Source organism: Hemitrygon akajei, chromosome 10 (genome assembly GCF_048418815.1).
Source record: "Hemitrygon akajei chromosome 10, sHemAka1.3, whole genome shotgun sequence".
NCBI lineage: Eukaryota > Metazoa > Chordata > Chondrichthyes > Myliobatiformes > Dasyatidae > Hemitrygon > Hemitrygon akajei.
In genome coordinates, this window is record NC_133133.1 from 163,609,368 (window position 1) to 163,635,558 (window position 26,191).

The following is a 26,191-nucleotide window of genomic DNA, read 5'->3' on the forward strand; positions in this document are numbered from 1 at the left end:
TCCACATTTCAGCTAGTTTTCGGAAAAAACGGGCGTCGAGTTCTCCGTGCCAAAGATGAAAACGACAGTCCTGATTATTATCAGCGAAAGGTGCAAAAGCCAGCATCTGTGATGGTATGGGGGGTGCATCAGTGCCCACGGCATGGGCGAGTTGCATGTATGTGAAGGTACAATTGACTCTGAGGCGTATATTAGGATTTTAGAGAGACATATGTTGCCATCAAGGCGACGTCTCTTCCCGGGACGTCCATGCTTATTTCAGCAGGACAATGCCAGACCACATTCTGCACAGGCTAAAACAGCGTGGCTTTGTACACACAGAATGCATATGCTTGTCTGGCCTACTGCCAGTCCAGATCTATCTCCTATTGAAAATGTATGGCGCATCATGAAGAGGAGAATCAGACAACAGAGACCACGGACTGTTGAGCAGCTGAAGTCTTATATCAAGCAAGAATGGACAAAATTTCCAATTTGCCAATCTACTACAATTAGTATCCTCAGTTCCAAACTGATTAAAAAGTGTTATTAAAAGGAAAGGTGATGAAACACAATGGTAAACATGCCTCTGTCCCAACTTTTGTTGAGTGTGTTACAGCCATCAAATTCTAAATTTGTGTATATTTACAAAATACAATTAAGTTGGTCAGTAAAACTATTGAAAATCTTTTCTTTGTACTTTTGTCAGTTAAATAAAGGTTCACGTGAATTAACATATCACAGATTTTTGTTTTTATTGCATTTTGGAAAATATCCCAACTTCTCTGGAAATGGGGTTTGTAGAATACTTTTACAAGGAAGGCAACAATTACAAGACATGAGCAATCATGAACAAATGGTAACTAATCCCTCAATGTAACTCTATTAAAATTAAAAATATTTAGCCTCAACTTATCTTCCAGAATTGATAAATGGTTTTTTATTGTCAAATGTAGCCAGATCCAGTGAAAAGCTTTGTTTGCATGCTATCCAGACAGATCCTTCCATATGCAAGAACGTGGATGTAGTGCAAAATTAAGACAACACAGAATGCAGAATATAGTGTTAACAGCTTCGGAGAGAGTGCAGTACAGGTGGACGATGAGCTGCCAGGGCCTTGATGAGGTAGACTGGGAGATCAAGAGTTCATCTTTATCATACAAGTGGTCTGTTCAAAAATCTTATGGTAGTGGGAAAGAAAGTGTTGTTGAACCTGATGGTTAATATTCTTTTGTACCTTCTGCCAGATGTTAGTGGGAAGAAGAGAGAATACCTGGGATAGTGGGGGTCTTTGGTTATGCTAGCTGCTCTCCCGGGGCAAGTGTAGTTACATTCCTGTAAAGTACACATTTTTATAAGTTATAATTCAATTCCACATGAGGATTTTTCAATCTGAGTTGTTGAAGAGGGTCTCTGTTGCTTTGTCTGTTCCAGCTTCTGGTAACATTGCTAAAAAAAAGTCTTGAATTTTAACTTGTTCTTTATACTAGTTATTTTAGTGTTTTATACTAGATATTTAAAGTTAGATTGTTTAAATGAAAATCATTGACATTTTATGCACCATATCCCAGACTGCTTTAGAAGGTGTAACTTGCAAACATTTTTAAGGTGTTTTAAAAAAATTTGTTCACCAGACGGGCTGGAACTAACTTCCTGCTGGCTCCTTGAACTAAATGCCATGCTAGGCCATTTCATATGGAAGTCAAGGGTCAACTGCACTAGCGGGACAGGAGCCACACTGGCTGTGACACAAGTAATGGAAGTTGGTAGCACCAAGGATAGTTGCTGGTTTGAACTCCAAGAGGCGGCACAGTGGCATTGTGGCCCAATGTTTTACAATACTAGTGATCCAGGTTCAATTCCCGCTGCTGCAAACTGTAAGGAGTTCTTATGTTCTCCCCATGACTGCGTGGGTTTCCTCCTGGTGCTCTGGATTCCTCCCACAGTCCAAACACATACCGGTTGGTAGGTTAATTGTTCTTCGTAAATTGTCTCATGATTAGGCTAGGAGTGGTTGCTGGAAGGGCCTATTCCTCAATAATAAATAAATTCAGGTTTATTTGTCACACGTACTTTGAAACTTACGGTGAAGTCCGTCGTTTGCATCACCATCAAACACACAGGATGTGCAGATGGCAGGCTGCAAGGATTGCCACACATTCCAGTGCCAACAAAGCATGCCTACCTGCATGTTGCAGTGTAGTAAAGTCACATTAGGGAGACCATTATCAGTGATGATACATGCTTTAAAAAAATTAATTACCCAGGTATTGATTTGAATGACTGTATTCCAGAATTGTCAAGTCACGGTGTCAAGAGCTGGTTGATGAGATTTCTTTTCAGATGTAGGGGATTGGACACCCTCTAATAGTAATAGCATGTGGATGGGCAGGAAGAGGGAAGAAGCTGTGCGATTCAGTGAGATACCATGTGAGTGGTTGTTGTCTGAAGAGACAGCAGCAGTTGTTCACCTTGTAAGTTGATCTGATCATCGGAATCAGATTTTTTAATAGAAATATAGAAATCCTCCAGCACAATACAGGTCCTTCGGCCCACAAAGTTGTGCCGAACATGTCCCTACCTTAGAAATTACTAGGGTTACCCATAGCCCTCTATTTTTCTCCATGTACCTATCCAAAAGTCTCTTAAAAGACCCTATCATATCTGCCTCCACCACCATTGCCAGCAGCCCATTCCACGCACTCACCACTCTCTGTGTAAAAAAACTTACCCTTGACATTTCCTCTGTACCTACTCCCAAGCAACTTAAACGTGTCCTCTCGTGGCAGCTACTTCAGCCCTGGGAAAAAGTCTCTGACTATCCAAACTATCAATGCCTCTCATCATCTTGCACACCTCTATCAGGTCACCTCTCATCCTCTGTCGCTCCAAGGAGAAAAAGCCGAGTTCACTCAACCTATTCTCATAAGGCATGCTCCCCAATCCGGGCAACATCCTTGTAAATCTCCTCTGCACACTTTCTATGGCTTCCACATCCTTCCTGTAGTGAGGCGACCAGAACTGAGCACAGTACTCCAAGTGGGGTCTGACCAGGGTCCTATGTAGCTGCATCATTACCTCTCGGCTCCCAAATTCAATTCCACAATTGATGAAGGTCAATGCACCATATGCCTTCTTAACCACAGAGTCAACCTGCGTAGCTGCTTTGAGTGTCCTGTGGACTTAGACCCCAAGATTCCTCTGATGCTCCACACTGCCAAGAGTCTTACCATTAATACTATACTCTGCCATCATATTTGACCTACCAAAATAAACCAGCTCACACTTATCTATGTTGAACTCCATCCACCATTTCTCAGCCCAGTTTTGCATCCTATCAATGTCCCGCTGTAACCTCTGACAGCCCTCCACACTATCCACAACACCCCCAACCTTTGTGTCATTGGCAAACAGGCTCTTGTATCTGGTAGTACTGAGAAGAGTGCTTGTCCTAAATGGTGAGGACCCTTCATGATAGAAGCCATGTTCGTGAGGCACGCCTTTGAGGACGTCCACAGTGAAGGGGAGGTGTGTACTCATGTTAGAGCCCTCTGCAGCCTTTATTGATTCTGTGCCGTGGAGCCTCCATACCAGGGGTAATGCAACCAGTCAGAATGCTCTCCACTGTGCACCTGTCAAAATTTGCAAGTGTTTTTGGTGACATAACAGACCTCCTCAAACTCCTAATGAAATATAGCGGCTGTCATGCTTCCTTCTTAATTGAATCTATAAGTTGGGCCCAGGATGTTGACAGTGTTGCTCACCCTTTCCAGCTGATCCCTGGCCAATGGAGTTTCCATACCAGGTGGTGATGTGACCAGTCAGAATGCTCCATACCGGACAGCTGTAGGAATTTGCTGTTTTTTTTGTTGACATCAAATCTCCACAAACTCCTAATGAAGCATAGTTGCTGGCTTGCCTTTTTAGTGATTGATTTAGTCAGAGCTGAAGTAAAGATGTTACTGTATCTGATTGGACACATGACAGAGGGAGGGAGGATTGTGTGATATTATAAAATCCTCAAATGAGCCAATGGAGAACGCATTATGGGCAAATCAATATAGGTAACTTGCCTGGCAATGAAACAGCTGATTGTTACTATTTATTTTTACACTCAACCAGGAGCAGGGAATAACCTTTGATATACCAGTTAATGTTGAGAGAAGAAAATTACAGATGATCTGAGACTGGATTATTTGTGAAATTCAGGAGTCTGATCTCGGGAACAATTGTTGCAAGACAGTCACCCATTGAAGGGAGCATGCAGCAATGAAAGACTGCAGAGTTGGGAAAAACACAGGCTTGAAATGTTGGATGGTCAACAGCGGAAGGTAAGTGCAATGAGGCATGAGACAAAGTTAAAGACGGAAGATTAGTAATGTTGTTGTTAACATTATACTAGTTTTTTTGATTAAGTTTTATTCCCTTTTATAAAATGCTCCAGTTACAGTGGTGTTTTGATCATGAACCTCTGTCACTTTGCCTTGGCCTCAGGATGTTGGTGCAGTAGCTTAACCGCTTTAATTTCATATGCTATGATTTTTAAATAAAGTCTAACACAATCAGTAGCCAACAATATTTAATTTTTCCGTCCAGCAGAAACTATCAATAGTTTTATTCTTCAAGCCTTGTGTTCCTAGCTAAGAAAAAAAGCTGTTGATTAGGAAATCTAATTTGGTTGCTGAAATCTCTGTTTGATGCAGTGTTTCTATTAGCCATGGTGGCTGTGTAAAACCCCTATTCAGCAACTGTTTCACTGCCATCACAGCTTCTGCAAAACTGTTCTTCATTTCTGACTTTATATAGGACCAGATTTTGTTGGAGCCAAACAGAGAGGCCCCAAGCAATGGTAGGGCCTTGAGCGATGTAAAGTGATGACACAGATGCACCAGATTAATCCCTGAAACACATCAGTAAATTTTTGACAGAGAGTAAAGCCAACATTTTAAAACATCTTAAATTATAATAATTACTAAGTTATAATATTTAAATCAATTAATAAATAAAATATTCAACCAAACCAAATAATTAAAAACATTGTTTTTAACGGGCTTCTTTGTAGTCCCACAATTGCCTGGTGCTGGATTGACGTGCATATTCTCTTTCATAACTAATGGAGAAGATCAGAAAGCTCTTGTCACACTATTGGGCTCAACAAAGATCCATTTCTGGAGTGCAGCCAGGAAATCACAGGCAGAGCTCGGCCAGTTGGTTTGGATCTTCTACAAATTTACTGCCACACTGAGAAGCTGACAATTCTGGATTACAAAACCCTGCAACGTTGAGCTCATTTATTTTTAAATGAGACTACAGAGCTGAAAGAGATCAAAAATACTGGGCATCTAAAACAAAGCACAATAATTGTCAATCCTCTGGAAACGAAGCCTATTGACAGTGAAGGCTGATGCTTCTTTCTGTGAAATCATTGATGTGCAACCCCTTCAACTGAATGAACCCACAAGCAAGTCCAAAATTCAGATTATATTTGCAGCAATTAATTGAATTGTATGCAGTTTTATTGCTGCAATTGAAAACAGAGGGGCTTGTGCTGCTTATCCCATGTATTGGAAGACAGCTGATGTGTTCCACCACAGCTTGGGATCATTATCATTTAGCAGTAACCACTTGTCTGCTTCTCCCAATAAGCTACATCAGTTTTGTAACAGAGGTGACCCAGGAAGTCTTCAACAGCACTGAGAATGGACTGTCAATATACTGCCTGCAGAAATAACTGAAAATCTATCAAGATACTCTTGCTTGGCAAGACTTGTGTGGTACTATGTTGCACAAGTCCGTCTTCCAGCAGTTCATGCTTCCTTTGCAATCTTTGAACAGTGGAAATGGGGTAGACTTTTCAGGCCTTGAAGATTGAGCTTAATTATACTTGTGAATGAATTTCAATTCTAATTTCATTCCTTTGTACAAATCTCTTGGTTCCAAACTCAACAGAATCAACCGACTTGATGTCTTCAAAGTTTCAAATATCCCAGCTTCCATAACATTTTGGATTTCCACTAGTCATTGTGCGAGAAGGAATTTGCAAACTTCCCTTGTTCCAAATTTACAATTATATCCTGCTGCAAAGGATTATATTATCAAAGGAAATGTTTATCACTGTGAACATCACAATTACCTTTTAAACTTGGCTTTTGTTCCTAAAATGTTATGAAATATATTTAACACTTAAATTTCAATGCAATATTGACAGATCCATATATGTATCCCCTTGGAGATCAACATATATTGTATGAATTAGAGAAAAAAAAATTCTGGAAATACAGTGCAGGTATTTGCAGAGGACAGGTCCTGATGAAATCTCACTGACCTGAAACTTTGACTGCTTGCGTTACCTGATTTGGCGGCTGAGTATTTCTGACATTTTCTGTTTTATCATTTCAGGTTTTCAGCAGCCACTTCTGTGTTATTTTTCAGCAGAGTTTTGGTGTCCCAGAAGGAAGACAGTGGTTCCAACCAAGGTTCAGTACGATTGAAGATAATGCTATCAAGGTGGTGTTACGAGGATTCCACACAGCTGAAGACAGCATTCCAAATGAGTCATGACAACATCTCTGTACAACTAAAGATGGGTTTGCAGATGTGGTCAGAGCAGATCTATCTAACTGAAGGTGGTGCCCTAGCTTAGGATGGACCAGATCGTGGTACAACTGAAGATGAGAGTATTACCAAGATTACCAGGACACTGTATGACTGACTATGATGCTTCTGATGTGGCCAGACCAAACCTATCATTGGATGATATTGTCCTCGACATGGTCTAACCCAGCCACTATGCAATTGAAGATGGGACCCAATGAAGACACTATGAAACAATAGGATGCTCCAGCTGTGGTCAGAATAAGTTGCTGTACGACTTAAGACTACTCTAATGTCTGTCTGATAGCATCTCCACATGATATGGCAAAAGCCTGGTCAGTATCAGTTATCCACAAAACTTCCAGGTTTTTGTTTCACTCCACTGATTTTCAACCAAGAGGTTGCTTTCAAATTGCGTTAATGGAGGAACATGGTGCACCTTTCAAACATGTCATCATGTTGTGCCAGCAGGGGGAAGAACTGAGCTTTTTGCTGCTTTGAGGGACAGAAAATAAGCACCACCTTCCCTCAGCTCTATTATATAATGCATTTATCTGCCCATGGAAGGACTAAGAATCGAATGACACGCAAGGTGCCTTGGCCAAGCAACAGTAAGTAACATTAGGTGAGAATGAAGTAAGGTCAAAACCAGTAACTTCCTTTCAAATAATTTATATACTTTCTACTACTCTGCAGAGTTTTATATTATCAGTATGGTAGCATCCTACAGAATCAGTTTTAATTTATACTTAAAGTTTAAGCATAAAACCCTCACTTTGAGAGAAAGTTAGCTACTTTACTGGGGTGCCACAGTTCACGCAAAATACAATACTAACAAGTGGGGGAGTGGAAGAACCATAGAAAAGTATCTTCTAAGGTGGTTCCTTCAAATTTAAGAGAATCTTTAACCAATTGGTAGTGAATTGAACTGTGAAGAAGCAAATATCTGAACTCTTTAATAAGTAACATGGGATATACATTTTATTGTAATTACTACATTCTTGCTATTTCCTTCCCTTGTAAAAGAATAAAATTTTATTGCAATGAATCATTTACTGATGGTTTCTATGATAAATCAGCCTCAGTAAACTGAAACAGTGGTCGTGTCTAAGTTTATGAAACCAAGGGAGATTAGTCAGCAATGGATTTAAAACTACAGGACTCTTTTTAAGTTTCAACATTGAATTCAAGTGGTCTATTCAAGTGCTACTTCCAAAAAAAACGTTCCACTATAAGAGTTTTGGGTCTGTGTTCAATCATGTAAACTGTTATGCCAGTGTTCAAATGATAAAGTCTCAGAATCAGCATGGGGATCACAGAGGTTATTACATTTATTTGTGCTGAACAGACAGTGATAATCCTTAAAAGGAACCTTCTCAGCAAGCAAGCATTTCCAAGTACAATCAGACAGCTTCTCTAAGTGGATAGCAAAGCAATAAAGTTACACACTCAAGGTACATACAGGGAGAGCAATTTATCATTTTCAAGCTCCCCCGCAAACCAAGACTAAAATTTGTAAAATGGCAGGAAAGTTAAATGTCCAGTCTTTGAGGTGACCAGTCAGAAGAGAACAGTCATATAAAATTTATCTCCCAAAAAAAATAAACTATGTATAAAAAATTATGATGTTCGCTCTGGTCTACTGGCCATAAACAATAGGTTTTCAGCTTGAAACTGAGGTAACAGTAGGCCCCAAGAGGTAGTAGTGTGTAATTGATTGTACAACATACAGAGAAATACATGATAAACATTAGCGTTTGAGAGGCTTCTCAGAGCTAAATGTCCAACACGTAACAAAAGGCTTCCTTAGATTGTGTTAGCCCGAAACTGAGGTAAAACTTTACAGGATTCTCTTTTAAATTGAAGTACATGGAATAATTTTTCAAGCAAATCCTAAGTTTAAAACAAATGCAAGGCAGTGTTTTTCTTGGTGGATTCAATTAATTAAAAAAAATGTGGGGTAACTACAACTGGTCTTCAATGAACAGACAGGTTAAGCACCATATTGTCTGAGGAGCCAGCCAAGCCTATGCCAAGGTTTTATAAATTCTGATGGAGGCCAAAAGGAATCAACTTTGGTTGTACTTTGGCTCAACACTAAAGCCTTACTGTCACGGATTCTCCTGAGAAACTACCCCCTCCCCATCTCCCCGGCCCATTCAATGTTAAAAGTAGCAATATTGACAAGCAGAGAAGCAAGATAAAACTCTACATAAGAAGCATTTAAAAATACATCTGGTTGAAACATATTACAAAAAGGTAAAAAAAGAAATCACATTTGTGTAAAATACATGAAAATATGAATCAAGTACTTTTCTTACAATTTACTAATTTAAACACATATTCTTGATTGAATTATACAAAAAAAACTGATCTTGTATTTTTTTACCTACAAAGCTTCACGTTTCCTTTGAAGGTTTCAGAATAGAAAGTAATTTAAAATGCTTTAGTGACCAAGGTTATTTTTTTTTTACAAAAATACTTTGACTAGGGATTAGTTGCAGTCCTAAAATTTTAAATGATATTTTTAAACTGATGTTGATAATAACAAGTCTGTTCCTTTTTAATATCTGGAGGTAGGTTTTGGTCAACTGATTAGTCCATTTCCCTTGAAATCATGTGAGGTACAAACTTGGACAGTTATTGTTCAAACACTACTGATAATAATGAAAGATAAAAGCATTAGAGACATTTCCATTTCATTAATCGTAACATAAGAAAAAAAAAGAATCTGTTAAAAAGCAACGAGTAATTTAGTAAAAAAAATTATATTCAAGTTAAAGTACAAATGGAAAATGAGTTGAATTAACTGGCAATAAGTAACTCGTAAAAGTTCAGCAATTATATTGCAGTACAGAAATGTTTTCAGGTATTTTGGTTTCCCCTAATATTTCAACTACAGAACCAAAACTGAATTAACAGATCAGAGTTTATCTGTCCATTAATTTGGGTGGGAAAAAAAACCTGCATTTATGTGTATAGCAGCATGTACCCGAGAGGCTGTCAAACTAATTGAATTAATCAGAGGTAGTTATAGATAATGGGGTAATATTGCAACTGTCACTAAAAGTGCTGGTTTGACTGAGTATTCTTTTGGATTGCTGGGAAGGAGGAGGAATGGTTTGAGGATCAATTGCACAGCATGTGTTCCCAAAAACCAAGAAATGTGTTTGCTTAAACTAGCCGCATGACAGTGCAATGGAGGTAAAGTCACCTACATTTGTGTGATTCTTACTGGCTGACTGGTGGGGAAAAGCAGTTCCCTTTCTAAGTCTCAATGATTTCTTTTTGTTGTCCCTACAGAGCTGTAAAACAAACTGTCAGTTGTTCATTCTTCCCTTCAATTACTGAATATAATTTTTAGGTGTTGAGTTAACAGCAGAATTAAATATATATATATAAAATCAGCCCTAAGATTTTCCTGAATTACAGTAAGTGAAAAACATCAATTAAAAAAAGTCTACTATAAAGTTTCTCTAAGAGCAGTGCCTATCCCTCATCTTTGGTGTTCTATACAGGGTGTTTACTAAGTTAAGGGAGGGTGGGTGTTAGGGACAATACAGTCCACCATTTTTAAGCAAGAAAGTTGGTTCTATCAAAATGCCCATATTTTTCCTGTGCATATGGAAATTTCAGTTTGCATTATTTTGTGCATTGTAATGAAAAAATAACTTTTGACCCACTCACCCTTACTTAGCAGCTCAATAAACTATAAGTATGTTGAGAATTTAAAAAAAGAAAACAGTAATTAAAATGTTGCATTATTAATCTGTGTCCCCTGTGTTACAGCAGTTTTTTTTTCACTAAACCTGGGACTGTGAAGGGATTACAAAAAGGTAGATAGTAAAAGTCTTTCAAAGGATGTGTTTCTCCCCAGGATAAAGTGGACAGACCAATGTTAATTGGGAAAAAAAAAGTGGTCAAGGTAGTGTCTTCTCCCTTCAAAACACCCAACTGCTGAATGAGGTAGAAGTAAATTCATGTGGTTTCTTAATCTTCCTCTGTGGATTCTTGCGAGGACATTCCTTCACCCTCTTCCTGCAAACAAAAACAAATTTGTATTATGTTAGACAACCCTTTTTAATAATATTGTCTTGCCCTCCCCTTCCACAGTGACCAGCTCCACAAGCAGTGCTGTTTTTTAATTGCCAAAGTATTTCGGGAGGCCTCTAACCGGAAATGCTTAACCACAGATTTGAGAGAGAGTGCATTGATTAAATTCTAGTTAAACCACAATAAATCTCCTACAGCTGATGTCATTACCATGTCTTTGTAGAACTTAAAAGCATTAAAAAGTTGTAAGGAAAATAGCAGGACATTATAAATTATTCAATCCATTTATCATACGTTTCCAGCTTTAAATCTGGTTAGCATTCAACATTTACCCCTTAAAATAACTCCTCCAAAATGGCCCTTTGAAAAACATCAAAAAATATTTCTCATTTATTTGCTAAAAAAAATCTAAAGCAAAAGGCTATATTATGTGGTTTAACATTTGTCACCTCATAAACTGAGAACTGCCAAGGATGACCACCTTAAAATGGCTTACAACAGTTTCATAGTTAAACAGATTTGATTTTCCACATGGCTTCATTTTGTCTGGGTTGCTAGCTGACACAATTTATAACTCTCTTCCTTTCCCAGGCCACTACAGTACACCATTCAGTAAAGCATGCCTTAAAGCTTGTCTGCATTATATGACCAAGCTTCCATTCATTAGTGTTTGAAACACTTCAGCTGTGAAGGGGCTCCTAAATGCTACCATGTGTGACACTGCTGCACAAGAGCAGCATGGAGAAAAACACTAGGTTTTAATCACAGGCCACTGCTCTGCAATCCTCTTTTCAAAGGTTTCCATGATCCCAAAGACCAAAAAGGGTGTAAATCCAGGAAACAAACACACAGTATTAAATGAATGGGGGACAGTTGCAACATATTACTTTGGCTGCATCCAGCCATCAGATTTCACACCACTTTTGTTTAGTCTGCTTTAGGTTATGTGGGAAATGTGGAGTGCATGAAGTGAAGGCCCCCTGCTAACCTAAGGGCCTCAAATATTTAAGCCAGTAGGTTAATGCCTCTTGACTAGGCAGCAGGCCATGACCCTGGGAGACTCTCTGGGGGACAAGAAACAGAGAAAGATGTAGCTTGATCAAAGCTTTCACTGGACTAAAGAGTGCAAAGTCAAGTGTCAGCTGCCCTATGCCCCAGCCACTTCAATTTACATTTACATTCTAGAAAGACATGATTATCCAGCAGATATGCACATTTCTTGCCCAGTACAAATAAGTCAATAGAGCTTCCAATCAAGCCACTGACTAATTCAGCGAACTGGACTGAAACTGATACCATAATAATTCTGTTTCCAAGGGATTGTACTTGACAGTTCAGGTTTGGCTTATTCACTAAAGACTGAGTGCCTCAGGATCAAATAGTCGATTAAATATCAAGGGGCTCTGGCACCGACAGTTTAAAATATTTTCTCAGTTGAAACAGAATTAAACTTAGTGCTTTTTTCGTATTCTCAAACCTGGATGCACCAGGTATTATCAGTAAATTGTCAAGATTTTAAGAGGAACGCCTTTGAGCTGGAAGTTTCAGTTCACTTAATAATATTAATGAGTCTGGCAGATCCTCTGCACTCTTTTTGACCAAAGATTTCTGCCACATAGCTAAATTTATAGCTTATACCTTGAATGAATGCAACCATCACTTAGTCTGCCGGCTCTAAAATACTTCAATTAAAATAGCTGGAAAATATACTAGTGCTTTGAAATCACTAAAGGCAAACGACATCTTCTCATACAGCCTCTTCAGGTAAGGTACATTTTTGGCACAGGCACTACAGATATGCATTACATTTGTTGTAAATTAGAAAATAATCTTTAGCAATAAAAAGGAAACTAAACTGTGGGAGACTTGGCCAATTTGCCAGCATTACTAGCAAGTTATATTTTATCTAATTAGAACCTGCACCCTCCATGCTTTCTTTAATGATGTAGACCTGGAATGGTGGAAGCCTCAAAACAAAACTGGTTGCCTTTTTACTTCATAAGCAGGCATTGAGTCACTAATGACCAACACTCACGTGTTACTTTAGACACCTGGAGCTAAAATGAGTGAGAACAGTTGCTTAAGAAAGTAATTCAAAAGTAAAGCACTGCATCTTTACATTTGTGTTTAAGGATGTAATTTACAGAATAAGGGCATACTCTTACTCCACCCTTGTTGCATTCCATGTGTAGCACAATTAAACTGCTGTCCACCCAGACACAATAGCTTTCACGGATCATAAAGCACCATAAGGTAGAGGAAGGCAGCCCATTTGGCCCATTTTGCCTAAAGGAGCAAAAGGTCTGCTGCTTTTTATACAATAAATAAATCACCGATGATTCTCTCATTTTCCCCATTTCAATTTTTCATTCTTCTTAATCCAGAGTTTTAACAGAAGTAAAGGCATTTTAAACTGTTGCTGTCCTGTAGGACCCATCATTTTCCAACTATAACCCATGGTGATTGTGGGACAGCTTTAGACTGGTCATTTTATATTCTCAAACTTCATTAACCTGTACAATTCAGACTATGTAAAATGAGCTCATGTACATTTTAATGTTGTTGTTGTACCTCCTGCCTTGTAGCATGTCGGGCGGCAACCTTGCCATTTCTTTAGCATTTGTCTTGTGAGGTAGAATTGGTAGTTCAATGCTCAATACAGCACAGGTGGAAAGCAGGCAAGGAGCTGGCCGGATTCAAACCCAGGATCACTCGCCTCAAAGTCTGGTGTGGATGCCACTATATAACATTTTAATGTCAAAAAGCTTTAAGACTTTTGAGATAGAGAATAGAGAGACTTTAGAAAAGTTCAGAGAAAGGTTAGCAGGTTACCTTTCAAAGGTCTTCAGTTACCCAGGATTGACTGAGAGAGTAGGAGCTTTATACTTAAGAAAAAAATTGTTGACTTTGAAGAGGTAGGACTGAGGTTTTTAAAATAAGGAAAGGATTAGACTCGCTCCAAGAAAATAGGTTGTTTGAGCTTGATAGCTCAGGGAAGAACAAGGGTTCTAATAAGCATATAGTTAGATGCCAAGAGGCACTTCCTTTTGCAGAGAGTCAGTGACCTTTGGAATAAGTTGTTGGCACATGCAGCAAGAGTACATATGTAGAAAGTTGAACATGTTGCTTTTAGTTACGACTTCAGGATTGAAGGATGTCCATTTAGAACAGAGATGCGGAGAAATTACTTTAGTCTTGTTGCCACGAGCGGCTGGGGAGGCAGAGATGGATAGGTACTTGATTAGCCAGGGCATCAAAGGGTATGGGGAGAAGGCAGGTGAGTGGGGATAACTGGAAGAATTGGCTCGGCCCATGATTGAATAGCACAGCAGACTCAATGGGCCGAATGGCCTACTTCTGCTCCTATATCTTATGGCCATTCAGGGATTAAACACATGAAAATTTAATTAATTTACAAAAATGTAGATTGGTGGGTCATTACCTGGACATGGAGATATATAAAACTTCCTCAATTAACTTAGGGCAGATTAATGTTAATCATCATTTGTCATCATAATGCATAAAGATACGGAAGGCACTGGCGTGGAGGGCTATGAACGACATGAAGGAAATCTGGAGGTCGAACCTGACCAGAGGGCTCAAAGAGGATCTTCATAGCAGTCACAGAGTCCATTCTCACATACGGATGCGAGACGTGGACACTCACCAAGACCATGTGAAAGTCACTAGATGGTTGCTATACACAAAATCTCCGGATGACTCTTGACTTGAGTTGGCAACAGCACATGACGAACGCCGAGCTCTATGACGACCTACTGATGCTCACTACTAAAATCGAGGTGAGAAAACTGCAACTAGCCGGGCACTGTCTACCCTACCCTGAGCTACCTACCAGCCCAGTCATCACATGGGAGCCCAAGCATGGGAGGATGAACCCTGGGCACCCTCCCAAGACTATGGTCAACACGCTCCTAGAAGACAGCGGCACAGCTGATGTAGATGAACTGAACACACTGATGAGGGAGAGGGAGGAGCAGAGAGTCCGTCATCATGCCCGACGCTGGCTCCCTCCTTTGCCCTGGCTATAGTTACAAAATCCACCCTAAAAATCTGCTGTTAGTAACTTATCATAGAGCTTATGACCATATGGAATGTGGATGAAGGTGCAATATGGCTCTGTAGATTAAGCATCCCTCCCTACCTTTGTTATTTCTCAATACTAATTCCAGCAATAACTTTAAAAGAGCATCAGAAATGGGGCCAAATGGCCTAATTCTGCTCCTTTGTATCTGCTTACCTCTCAAAACCATTCTCCTGCCGTCTCGTGTAACCTTTCACACCTTGGTTACTCAAGAACCTATCAACCTCCGCCTTAAATACACCCAATGACCTGGTCTCCACAGAATTCCCTCATCATAGGAAGCATTCTCTCCACATCCACTCTACCTTGCTCTTTCATCATTCAATAGATTTCAATGTGACCTTCCCCCCTCATTCTTCTAAATTCCAGTGCGTAAAGGTCCGGAGCTATCAATCGCTCCTCATATGAGAGGCCTTTCCAGGACTCACTCTCATGAACATCCTCTAACCCTCTGCAACGTCAGCACATCCTTTCATAGGTAAATGGCCCAAAACTGCTCACAATGTTCTGCGAGGCCTCGCCAGTGCTTTATAAAACCTCAACATTACATCCTTTCTTTATATTCCACTCCCCTCAAAATGAATGCTAACATTGCATTTGCCTCACCACTGTCTTAACCTGAAAATTAACCTTTAGGGAATTCTACACAAGACTCCCAAGTCCCTTTGCAACTCGGATTTTTAAATTCTCTCCCCTTTTGGAAAAGTCTATACTTTTATTCCTTCTTCCAAAGTGCATGACCATACACTTCCTGGCGCTGTATTCCACTTGCTGCTGCTTTGTCCATTCTTCAAACCTGTCCAAGTCCTTCTGCAACATCTCTGCTACCTCAATACTATCCGACCTTCCACCTATCTTAATGCCATCTGCAAACTTGACCACAAAGCCATCATCTCCATCATCAAAATCATTGACATACAATGTAAAAAGAAGCAGTCTCAACACCTACGCCTGCAAGACACCACTAGTCACTAGCAGCCAATCAGAAAAGGCTCCCTTTATTCCCACACTTTGCCTCTGCAAATCAGCCAAAGCTCTATCCGTGCTAGTATCTTTCCTGTAATATCATAGGCTCTTATCTTGTTAAACAGTCTCATGTGCAGCAGCTTGTCAAAGGCCTTCTGAAAATCCAAGTACACAACATCCACCAGTACTCCTTTGTCTATCCTGCTTGGTATTTCTACAAAGAATTATAATAGATTTGTCAGGCAAGATTTTCCCTTAAGGAAACCATGTTAGATAGAATTAGATTGTTGTTAGAATTAGATATCGTTGCTAGAGTGAACTAACATTATGAAATGCTGCAGGACAAAGTGGACTCATTTGAGTGATACACAAACTATTACTTGTTTTCTCGTTTACTACACACTCAATTGTTAAGTCATTTTTTTAAAAAACAATGCATTAGGACTGTTAAACTAATATTCTATCAAGTGTCAGGGTGCAATAAATTTGAGGGAGCTTTAGGAGGTTTTTTCCAGAGTATGTTCCCAAGGCAGTTGAATGACAGTTATGGTGGAATGAAGGGGAACCTTAAATGTTGGGGGCAGAGAGGAAGAAGAATTTGGAAACATTCTCAGTCAGAGTGAAGGAAGAGAGAAACAATTTGAAAATGCAGGTGATAATTTTAAATCTGTGGCACTTGGGTCATTTATGAATGAGTGACCCTTGCTGTAGAATGGAACAGGGGCAGTGGAAGGTCAGATTGAAGGTTGCAGCTTGCCAAAACGACATGAAAGCAATCTGATTCAGCGATGATGGGTGGGAATAAAACTGGTGATAGCGAGGTGCAATTAATAATGTCAAAGGGTATGGGTTTGGAACAACACTGGATGCATTTTTGGACTGCTGACAGATGAAGTGGTAGAGGGTGTTACTGGCACACCTGAGGACGGAGGCACTATGCCTATACGTGATTTCAAAATGTAAACAAGGAAGAGGAAGGGTAATGAGAAAATATTTTTGATGTTTGTTTGATGAAATGACAAACCAGAAGCTGAAGAATTCAAAGTATGAAAGAGAAGCTGTGGCTACAGGTGGATAGGTAGGAACAGGAACTCAGCAGGTGCTGCCTAGGTCATGGAGATGTTCACAGTAAATGGCAATGTGAAATTCCTTGGTGTTAGCATCTCAGAGGACCTGTCCTGGGCCCAGTACTTAAATGCAATTACAAAGAAAGCACGGCAGCGCCTCTACTTCCTTAGGGGTTTGCAGAGATGCGGCATGACATTTAAAACTTTGACCAACTTCTATAGATGTGTAGTGGGGACTATACTGACTGGCTGCATCACAGATTGGTATGGAAACACCAATGCCCTTGAACAGACCACAAAAAGCAATGGATACGGCCCAGTCCATCACAGGTGAAGCCCTCCCCACCACGGACTACATCTACATGGAGTGTTGCCGCAAGGAAGTAGCACCCATCATCAGGGACCCCCACCACCCAGGTCGTGCTCTCTTCTCACTGCTGTCATTAGGAAGAAGGTACAGGAGCCTCAGGACTCACACCACCAGGTTCAGGTCCAATTATTACCCCTCAACCATCAGGCTCTTGAACCACTTAACTCAATTTCACTTGCCCCATCATTGAACCTATGGACTCACTTTCAAGGACTCTTCATTTCATGTTCTCAATATTTATTTCTTATTTATTATTATTATTAATTTTTCTCAGCTGATAAAACCTAAGGTACAGGCATAGCCAAGCATGCTCATTTGTCAATTGCTGGCATTTAGTATTTGGCTTTCTGAAGATTTACATAGATATTGCTAATGGGACAATGTATGCCCTGTTCATGTTCCAAAGTCTTTCAATTTCTGGGTGGTTATTATGGATTATCCTATCTGTAATAACTGATCAGTCATAATATAAGTTGTGATAATCTAACTCTAAAACTGGATCAGGCCTGTGTTGATAGTAAGGTCTGATTTCATCTATGAGTTTGTACTTTAATGGAAGACTTTGCTGAATAATGTTGCCACTTCATTGTGCCTGTGTAAGTAATCAGATTGTGTTAAACTGCTACAAGATCCTATGATATGTTGGATTTCTGTTCTTTTTCCTCAGCATTTTCTACATGTACTGTCTTTAATTTGTTGGTCTTTTATTGAGTATTTTAGATATTTTTTGTGTTAACCACCTGCCCCTGTATTGCCACAAAGAGCCCTTCTCTCCTAGGCAGTGTTCGAACGCACAGAATGTTTTCTGAAATTTGCCATTATTATTATATTTTTTCCTTTCTATTGTAGTTGCACAGTTTGTTGTCTTTTGCACACTGGTTGCCCACCCTGTTGGTGCAGTCTTTCATTGATTCAATTATGCTCTTTTGAGTATGCCGGCAAGAAAATGTATCTCAGGGTTGGGTATGGTGACATTTATGTACTTTGATAATACTTTGAACAAACTGCCTTCCTCACCTCATCACAAGCTACCCAAGTACTAACTTGTACAAAAGCAAATACTTACATTTGGTCTATGAATGCTTCTTATGTAGCTCATTAAAATGACCAGCATCATTCTAGACAGTACCTTTAGGACCAGTTTATGTGCAGCAATACCCCTCAGATAGCATTTTGATCATGAAAATGTAAAACTATTTTAGCGATTTGGGTTAGGGAAGGGGATGTGTGGAACAAGACGGCAGAATAATTACTTTGTCCTATATCAGATATGGGAATGTTGATTTCCAGGACCTTGGGAAGACATGTGAAGCTCAAAGTACTTGAAAGAAAGAAGTTGGCCATATTTCTGACTCGGATGAGCACTGTCACTGAACCAAGTGCAAGACTTCAACTAGTTCAAAATTGATTAAACTTTTTCCAGCAGTATGCGTTATACAACCCTTATATAACTATTTTAATAAAAATTTCTGAAATTTCTTAACAAACCAAAATAGACAATGGTTGTGCAAATGAGTAGAATCTTTGAAACAACGCAGATAAATGAATGTGGAGTTTATACCATTAATATAAAGTAGGGGTGTCAAACTCATTTTAGGTCACGGGCCGGATTGAGGAAAATGCAGCTTCATGCGGGCCGGATCAGTCGGACGCGTGCGAACGCAGCTTTCGTTGCCTCCGTTTTTTCAGCCTGCTCTCATGTGTCTCAGTCTCTGCTATAACTACAAAGTGTTTCACTTTACAAATTCCGTTTCTTATGAAGAAGACTGCCGAATAAACACTAAAAACCCTGAAAACCTGGTACCTGAATAAACTCAGCATTAGCCATATCATACGCCATAGGCACTTCGATTACTGGGGCAAGCTTTAATAGTAATTAGATATTATCTCGCGGGCCAAAGATAATTCCACCGCGGGCCGGATTTGGCCCGCGGGCCTTGAGTTTGACATATATGATTTAAAGAGAGAGCGTAGTTGATGGAAACCAGTAGACTGATATTTCCAAAATCTTGGTAGGAAAATCCAGTTTACATTTACTTCCTTTATTACTATCTAATTAAGTGTTCTCAGTACTACTAACAACTCTCAGAATCCGGTAATCTTCTTCCCGACCACTACCACCACCACCTGACTGACTAATGAGAAGTTAGATACCTCAGGTTGGGAACTGTTGTATTAAATCAAATGAAAAAGAACAGAACATTATATTTTGACAGAAATCAAATAGTGAAGAATGCTAGTTGAATAGATAGGCATGTAAACCACAGATATGGAAATGTTAAATCTTAACTGGAAGGGGCCGTGGATGGGGTTTCAGGGAAATACCTTCCGAATAAGTCACACAGAGTTAGAAGCTCAATTTCTTTTGTGAATCTCATTTCACGGATTGTTTTCCAGCTTTATAATTTTGGATAGGAAGTATTTTCATTTTTGACTCATTGGGCTGGATTTTAACACAACCCACCCAGTGTGAAGAGCTGTTAAAAGGACAGAGGGATCTTGTGTTGGGGTCCCAATGCATTAATGCTTCCCCTATCCCTATGACTACAACTTTCAGTGAAACAGATACAAGACAATTGCCTACCCTAGAGCAATATTTCATTAAAAACCATGACTGGTAATTGTAACAATCTGAACTCATTTCAACAGAATGCGAGAAGAGTCTTAGAGCATTCAGAAGAGGCCACACTCTAATTTTCTCGAGCTTTCTTTCCAGACCAGGAGCCGAAGTACTCGCTGGAATGTCCCTCCTTTCCCCATTCTGTGCCTGGTGCTAAGGAACTCCAGGCATCACACGTGACTTTCCACAGGAGTCCCCTGCTGCTCCAGTTATGCACGGGTTAACTTCAAACTTGCTGGGTACTTAAAGTGAGCAATTAAGGCAAAATACCTTGGCTTTATTGTGAGAGAATCTTAGGCTAAATGGATGGAGCCCCAATGTGATTCCACCTGGATGTTCACCAGATTGATTCCTGGATGGTGGGTTTGTTGCACAAGATGAGATTAGGCATACTGGGACCATTTTTGAAAGTTTAAAAGAATGTGAGGTAATCTCACTGAATTGTACAAAATCATTATGGAATGTGGCAGGGTAGATGCAAGGGTGACAGCTCCTCAGGCTGGGCTGTCTCGTACCAGCAACCACTGCGTGAAAGTAAAGGGTTGACTGTTCAGGATTGAGAGATGAAAAAGTTTCTTCACCCAAAGGGTAGTGAGTCTTCCTCACCCAAGAAGACTGTAATTAGTTCTGTATGTTCAAGAAAGATAGAGTTCAATTAAGTCAAGTGACATGGGTTAGAGGCACTGAGACGCAGGTGGCCCCCGTTTTTCGAATGTTCATTTTACGACACCTCGCTGTTACGAAAGACCTACATTAGTTACCTGTTTTCGCTAACAGAAGGTGTTTTCACTGTTACAAAAAAAGGCAGCACGTGCGCCGAGCAGCCAAGTTCCTCCCCCCAGAACTGCATTCTAGCCGCCATTGCTTAAACACGTGCCTGTGCTTTATGTCAATTTATTTTGTGCATCCGTTAGCACAATGAGTTCTAAGGTATCGGAAAAGCTTAAAAGAGCTCATAAAGATGGTACACTTAGCATAAAACTAGACATAACTAAGTGTTTAGATTGTGGTGAATGAAGTAAGGACATAATGAGTTTGGCTAAGGAGGCTGGGTTTGTGGAAGTTGACGAAGATGATGTTGAAGCGGTTTAGGCATCCCATGACCAAGAATTGACAGATGAAGAGCTGATGCAATTGCAAGAGGAATGGATAACAATCAAAACCGAACGCAGTAGCGAATGGCCCAAAAGTGAAGTCATCCAGGAACTGAACGTGAAGCAATTGTGTGAGATTTTCGCTGCAATTAACAACGTGCAATGATTGCAGAAAAGTATGACTTCAATTTTGAAAGGGTATGTAGGTTTAGGGCATATTTGCAGGATGGTTTGAGTGCTTACAAAGAACTGTATGATTAAAATTGCGCGAGGCTAAGCAGTCAAGCATACTGCCGTTTTTCAAGACTTCCACATCTGCCACAGCAGACGACGAACCTCGACCTTTGACATTGAGGCAAGCAGACATAGAAGAAGGTGACCTGCCTGCCCTGATGGAAACCCCAGTCTCCTTTAATTCCCACCACCCCAATCTCCGACGACTCCGTCATCATCATCATCAGTGTGCTCGCTGTAAGTGAAACTACACTGTACATCCATTATTTCTACTTTATATAGGCTGTGTATTTTTATGTGTTATTTGGTATGATTTGGCAGCTTCATAGCTTAAAGATTACTGGAGAGAGTGCTTCTGCCGAGAGCACTTGCGTGCGAATTTCCCTACGCTAGAAAGTGCTGAAAAGTATTCCTACTTTATATAGGCTGTGTATTTATCAGATCATTCCTGCTTTTACTACATGTTACTGTTATTTTAGATTTTATGTGTTATTTGGCATGATTTGGTAGGTTATTTTTTGGGTCTGCGAACGCTCACAAATTTTTCCCATATAAAATAAATGGTAATTGCTTCTTCACTTTACAACATTTCGGCTTACGAACCGTTTCATAGGAACGCTCTACCTTCCAATAGAGGGGAAACCTGTAATCTTATTGAACGGCAGACCAAAAGGCCCATTCCATGTTTTGTTATCCAATATGGGAATTATTATCTGACAAACATTTTGACAACTGTGTACTGTTAGGACTAATCTGCTGGGGGAACTCAGTGATCAAGAACTCAGTGATGTATTTTACAAACCAAAATGTTGACAGGTTCTTTCCTCCCGCAGACCCGAAGTTCCTTTAATTATTTTTCGAGAATCAGCGTGGAATAGGCCCATCCGCCCCTTCATGCCATGCTGTCCAGCAATTCCCCCAATTTAATCCAAGCCCAATCATAGGACAATTTACAATGATCTATTGACCTACCAACTGGTACATTTTTGGACTGTGGCAGGAAACCAGAGCACCAAGAAGAAACTTATGTGATCATGGGGAGAATGTAAAAACTCATTACAGGCAGTGGTGGGAATTGAACCTGGGTCATCTGTACAGTAAAGTATTGTGCTACCTGTAGTACACTACGCTACTGTGGTTAGCACAACGCTTTACAGTACAGTCCTTTCCGGAGATTGTTGCTCCAGATTCCAGTATCTGTTCTCTCTGATCTTTCTGTTAGGTCTATGCTGAACAAATGAATCCAAACAATTTGAACATCCCCCTTGAATCAAGCAATAATATTCAGAAACAGCAAGCAATTTTATTTATGCAAAAAAGGGTATCCATAATGTGCAATGAAATATTTCACACAAACCTTTAAAATCCATCACAGAGAGATGTCATATTAGTGATCTTCCACAATGAATGTAACCCTCTACATAGCTAAAAGGAAATGCAAACTTCCAACCAAGCTGGGTTAATTAACTTGGAGCTATCTGTGTCTGTACGGTTCAAATAAATTGATTTACAAGCACATTGGCCAGGGAATCACAAAGGTCCACGTCTGAACAGCAGTCAACAGGAGGGTGACTGCTGTACAGATGACTGAGGTTTTTATCTCAGCCAGGATTATGGTGGAGCTGCTGGGACCTGGTTCTACGCTTGCAATGGAGTAACAGGATGTTTGTGATTATCAGCCATCGAGCTGCTGATATAAAATACCCCAGAATCAGTCTATTACAATGCACAAGGGATGGGATGTGGGATGAGGGATCCAACTGGCTTATGGATCACATTGCAAGAGCAGCCCAGTGTAGAAGCAATTTTCTGCACCTCTTGAAATATAGAGGCAAAGCCAAGTTATCTCTGGTGGATAACACCATAATATACAGCTAAACTATTTCCAACCAAAAACTGGTACCACTGATCCACTGAAATTAATAGCACCCATTATTAAGGACCTCCAGGACCCAGGGAATGCCCTTTTCTCACTGTTACCATCAGGTACAAACATAAAAGCATAGAAAATCTACAGCACAATACAGGCCCTTCGGCCCACAAAGCTGTGCCAAATATACCCTTACCTTAGAAATTACCTAGGGTTATCCATAGCCCCCTATTTTTCTAAGGCTAGTTGTCTAGCCTCCAACTAGACAAACTAACTTGGAGGCTATTGACTATAACTCGCTTCTCAACCCAGCCTCTTGAGCCAGTTTTAAATAAATGATTATGTGATTTTACAGAATGTGGTTGATCTGAAAGATTTTCCACACGTTGTTTTCATTAAAATAATTCAAACAGAGGACAAAAGATGCCAAGATGACAACAGAGATGATTGATGTTGGAATCTGGAAGAAGAGAAGAATGAAGAATTCAGTGAGTCAGGCAGCATCTGTGGAGGCAAAAGGTGGATGTCGACATTCTGAAGCAATGCCCTGCTGCACCCTGATGTAGGGAGTGGACCAAAGATTGCCGGTTCTTTGTAGTGACATAAAAATAGGACTAGCTCACAAAACAATGAAAATTACATATCACTCACACTTAAGCTGCAAGTATACTTTCCTGCCCTCAATTACTATGCAGCACTTACTTTAGAAATTACCTAGGATTACCCATAGCCCTCTATTTTTCTAAGCTCCATGTACCTATCCAAGAACCTCTTAAAAGACCGTATTGTATCTGTCTCCACCACCACCGCCGGCAGACCATTCCACGCACTTGCCACTATCTGCGTAAAAAACTTACCCGATATCACCTCTGTACCTATTTCCAAGTACCTTTAAAACTGTGCCCTCTCATGTTAGCCATTTCAGCCCCAGGAAAAAGCCTCTAACTATCCACACGATCAATGCCTCTCATCATCTTATATACCTCTATCAGGTCTCCTTCAATCATCCTCCATTACTCCAAGGCGAAAAGGTCAAGTTCACACAACCTATTCTCGTCTGGCATGCTCCCCAATCTGGGCACCATCCTTACTAATCAAGGACATATCAACCTTTGCTTTAAATATCCCCAATGTCTTGACTGCCACTGGCAGTGAATTCCACAGATTCACCACCCACTGGCTAAGGAACTTCCTCTTCATCACTGCTCCAAAGGGACGCCTTCCATTCTGAGGCTGTGCCATCCAGTCTGAGACTCTTTCACTACTGCAGACATCCTCTTCACATTCACTCTATTGGGGCCTAAAACTGCTCACAATACTCCAATTGCATTCTGACCATTTAAGAGAGCAAACAAGAAGGAAAAGGGAAAAAGCCTCAGCTGGACCTTATGAAGTGTACACGAAGCTCGGGCTCCTCCACCCAGCCAACAGGACTCTTCGCTGAACATACCGCTCATTTTTATCTGGGGAGGATGCTATGATTCTGCCAGCAAGATGAAGAAAAGTACAGATCATGTTGAAAGGTTGAAGTGAATATTTTAAAAGAAATTTCAATTGCAGTCATGTCTTCCTTCCCCTCTACTCTCTTCTCCGAGGAACAACGTCAATGTGCACAGGCACCTGTCTGGTATTTTACCCGTGGAGGTGGAGCTTAGGAGGATGATGCTGCCTAAAGCTAATGGCATGCTGGCCTTTATAACAAGAGGAATTGAGCATAGGAGTAAAGAGGTCCTTCTGCAGCTGTACAGGGCCCTGGTGAGACCCCACCTGGAGTATTGTGTTCAGTTTTGGTCTCCAAATTTGAGGAAGGACATTCTTGCTATTGAGGGAGTGCAGCGTAGGTTCACAAGGTTAATTCCCGGAATGGCGGGACTGTCATATGTTGAAAGATTGGAGCGACTGGGCTTGTATACACTGGAATTTAGAAGGATGAGAGGGGATCTGATTGAAACATGTAAGATTATTAAGGGATTGGACACGCTGGAAGCAGGAAGCATGTTCCCGCTGATGGGTGAGTCCAGAACTAGAGGCCACAGTTTAAGAATAAGGGGTAGACCATTTAGAACAGAGATGCGGAAAAACTTTTTCACCCAGAGAGTGGTGGATATGTGGAATGCTCTGCCCCGGAAGGCAGTGGAGGCCAAGTCTCTGGATGCATTCAAGAGAGAGTTAGATAGAGCTCTTATAGATAGTGGGGTCAAGGGATATGGGGAGAGGGCAGGAACGGGGTACTGATTGTGTATGATCAGCCATGATCACAGTGAATGACGGTGCTGGCTAGAAGGGCCGAATGGCCCACTCCTGCACCTACTGTCTATTGTCTATTGTCTAACTGCGACTCCTTCGCTTCGGAAACAGCTCTATTTCTATCTTTGATAGTTCTTTTTTCCCCTTTCAAGGTTCTTTTGAAGACCCTGAACTGGGGTTACATGCTGACTTTGGTTTTTTGTGGAGATGGGGCCTGCTCTTGGGGCCTCACGACCGGCTGCTTCTCGATATACCAAAGATGTGGCCTGAAAGACTAGCACGCCTTCAGGGTGCCAGATTTCCATGACTCAGGTGGCGGGAGGATTCAGGGCTGGTGCTGCCACCTGCTGTGCTGTGGGAGACAGAGGATTGCAACCGGCGAGCTGGCTGTGTGCCCAGGGACCCGAGTTCTTTGGGCACAGAGCTTGGACAAAGCGATGCAACAGACTTTTAACACCATAAATCAGTGAGTTGCTTTGTTATGTCTCCCCTCTTGCTGTGAAACAAGGACATCTCTTTTTCCCTTAGTAGGGAGAGGGAGAGAGCCTGTGGCATGTCGAGTTACTGGGTGAACGAATTTGGGGCACTGCAAATCTGTGTCTTTACTGATGCTTTGCTGCATGCTTGATTGATTGGTGGGGGGGTCATTGCTTTGCTGCTGCTTATGCATGGGAGGGGGGAGCTGGGGGGAGCTTTGGGGTTCTAACATTTAACTGTCAATCATTCTTTGGGGCACTTCTGTTTTCGTAAATGTTTACGAAGAAAAATAATCTCAGGACATATATTGTATATGGTTCTCTATACCTATTGAAAAGCTACAGTCTATTGGCCCCTGGACTCTCCCCCCCCCCCCCCCCCCCACTATCATACTGCAGGAGGCATGTGATGTTCTGGATGCCAGCAGGAGTGGACCAGTAGTATGTTATTGAACAGCGGAGTCTACATATCTTGAGTCCATTCTCTTCTTAGAAGCCTGAATCCATCTGAAGTCCTGG

The 26,191-nt window shown here is 40.7% G+C and overlaps 1 protein-coding gene across 1 annotated transcript in view; it reads right to left on the reverse strand.

Moving 5' to 3' along the window:
* Positions 1-7,880: 7,880 nt before the first annotated feature.
* Positions 7,881-26,191, reverse strand: part of hmga2 (high mobility group AT-hook 2) — a 150,541-nt gene continuing 132,230 nt past the window's right edge. Inside the window, exon 5 of the mRNA XM_073059581.1 lies at positions 7,881-10,611. Within this exon, the coding sequence (XP_072915682.1) occupies positions 10,564-10,611 (48 nt within the window). The 3' untranslated portion in view covers positions 7,881-10,563. The remainder of the gene's footprint in view (positions 10,612-26,191) is intronic.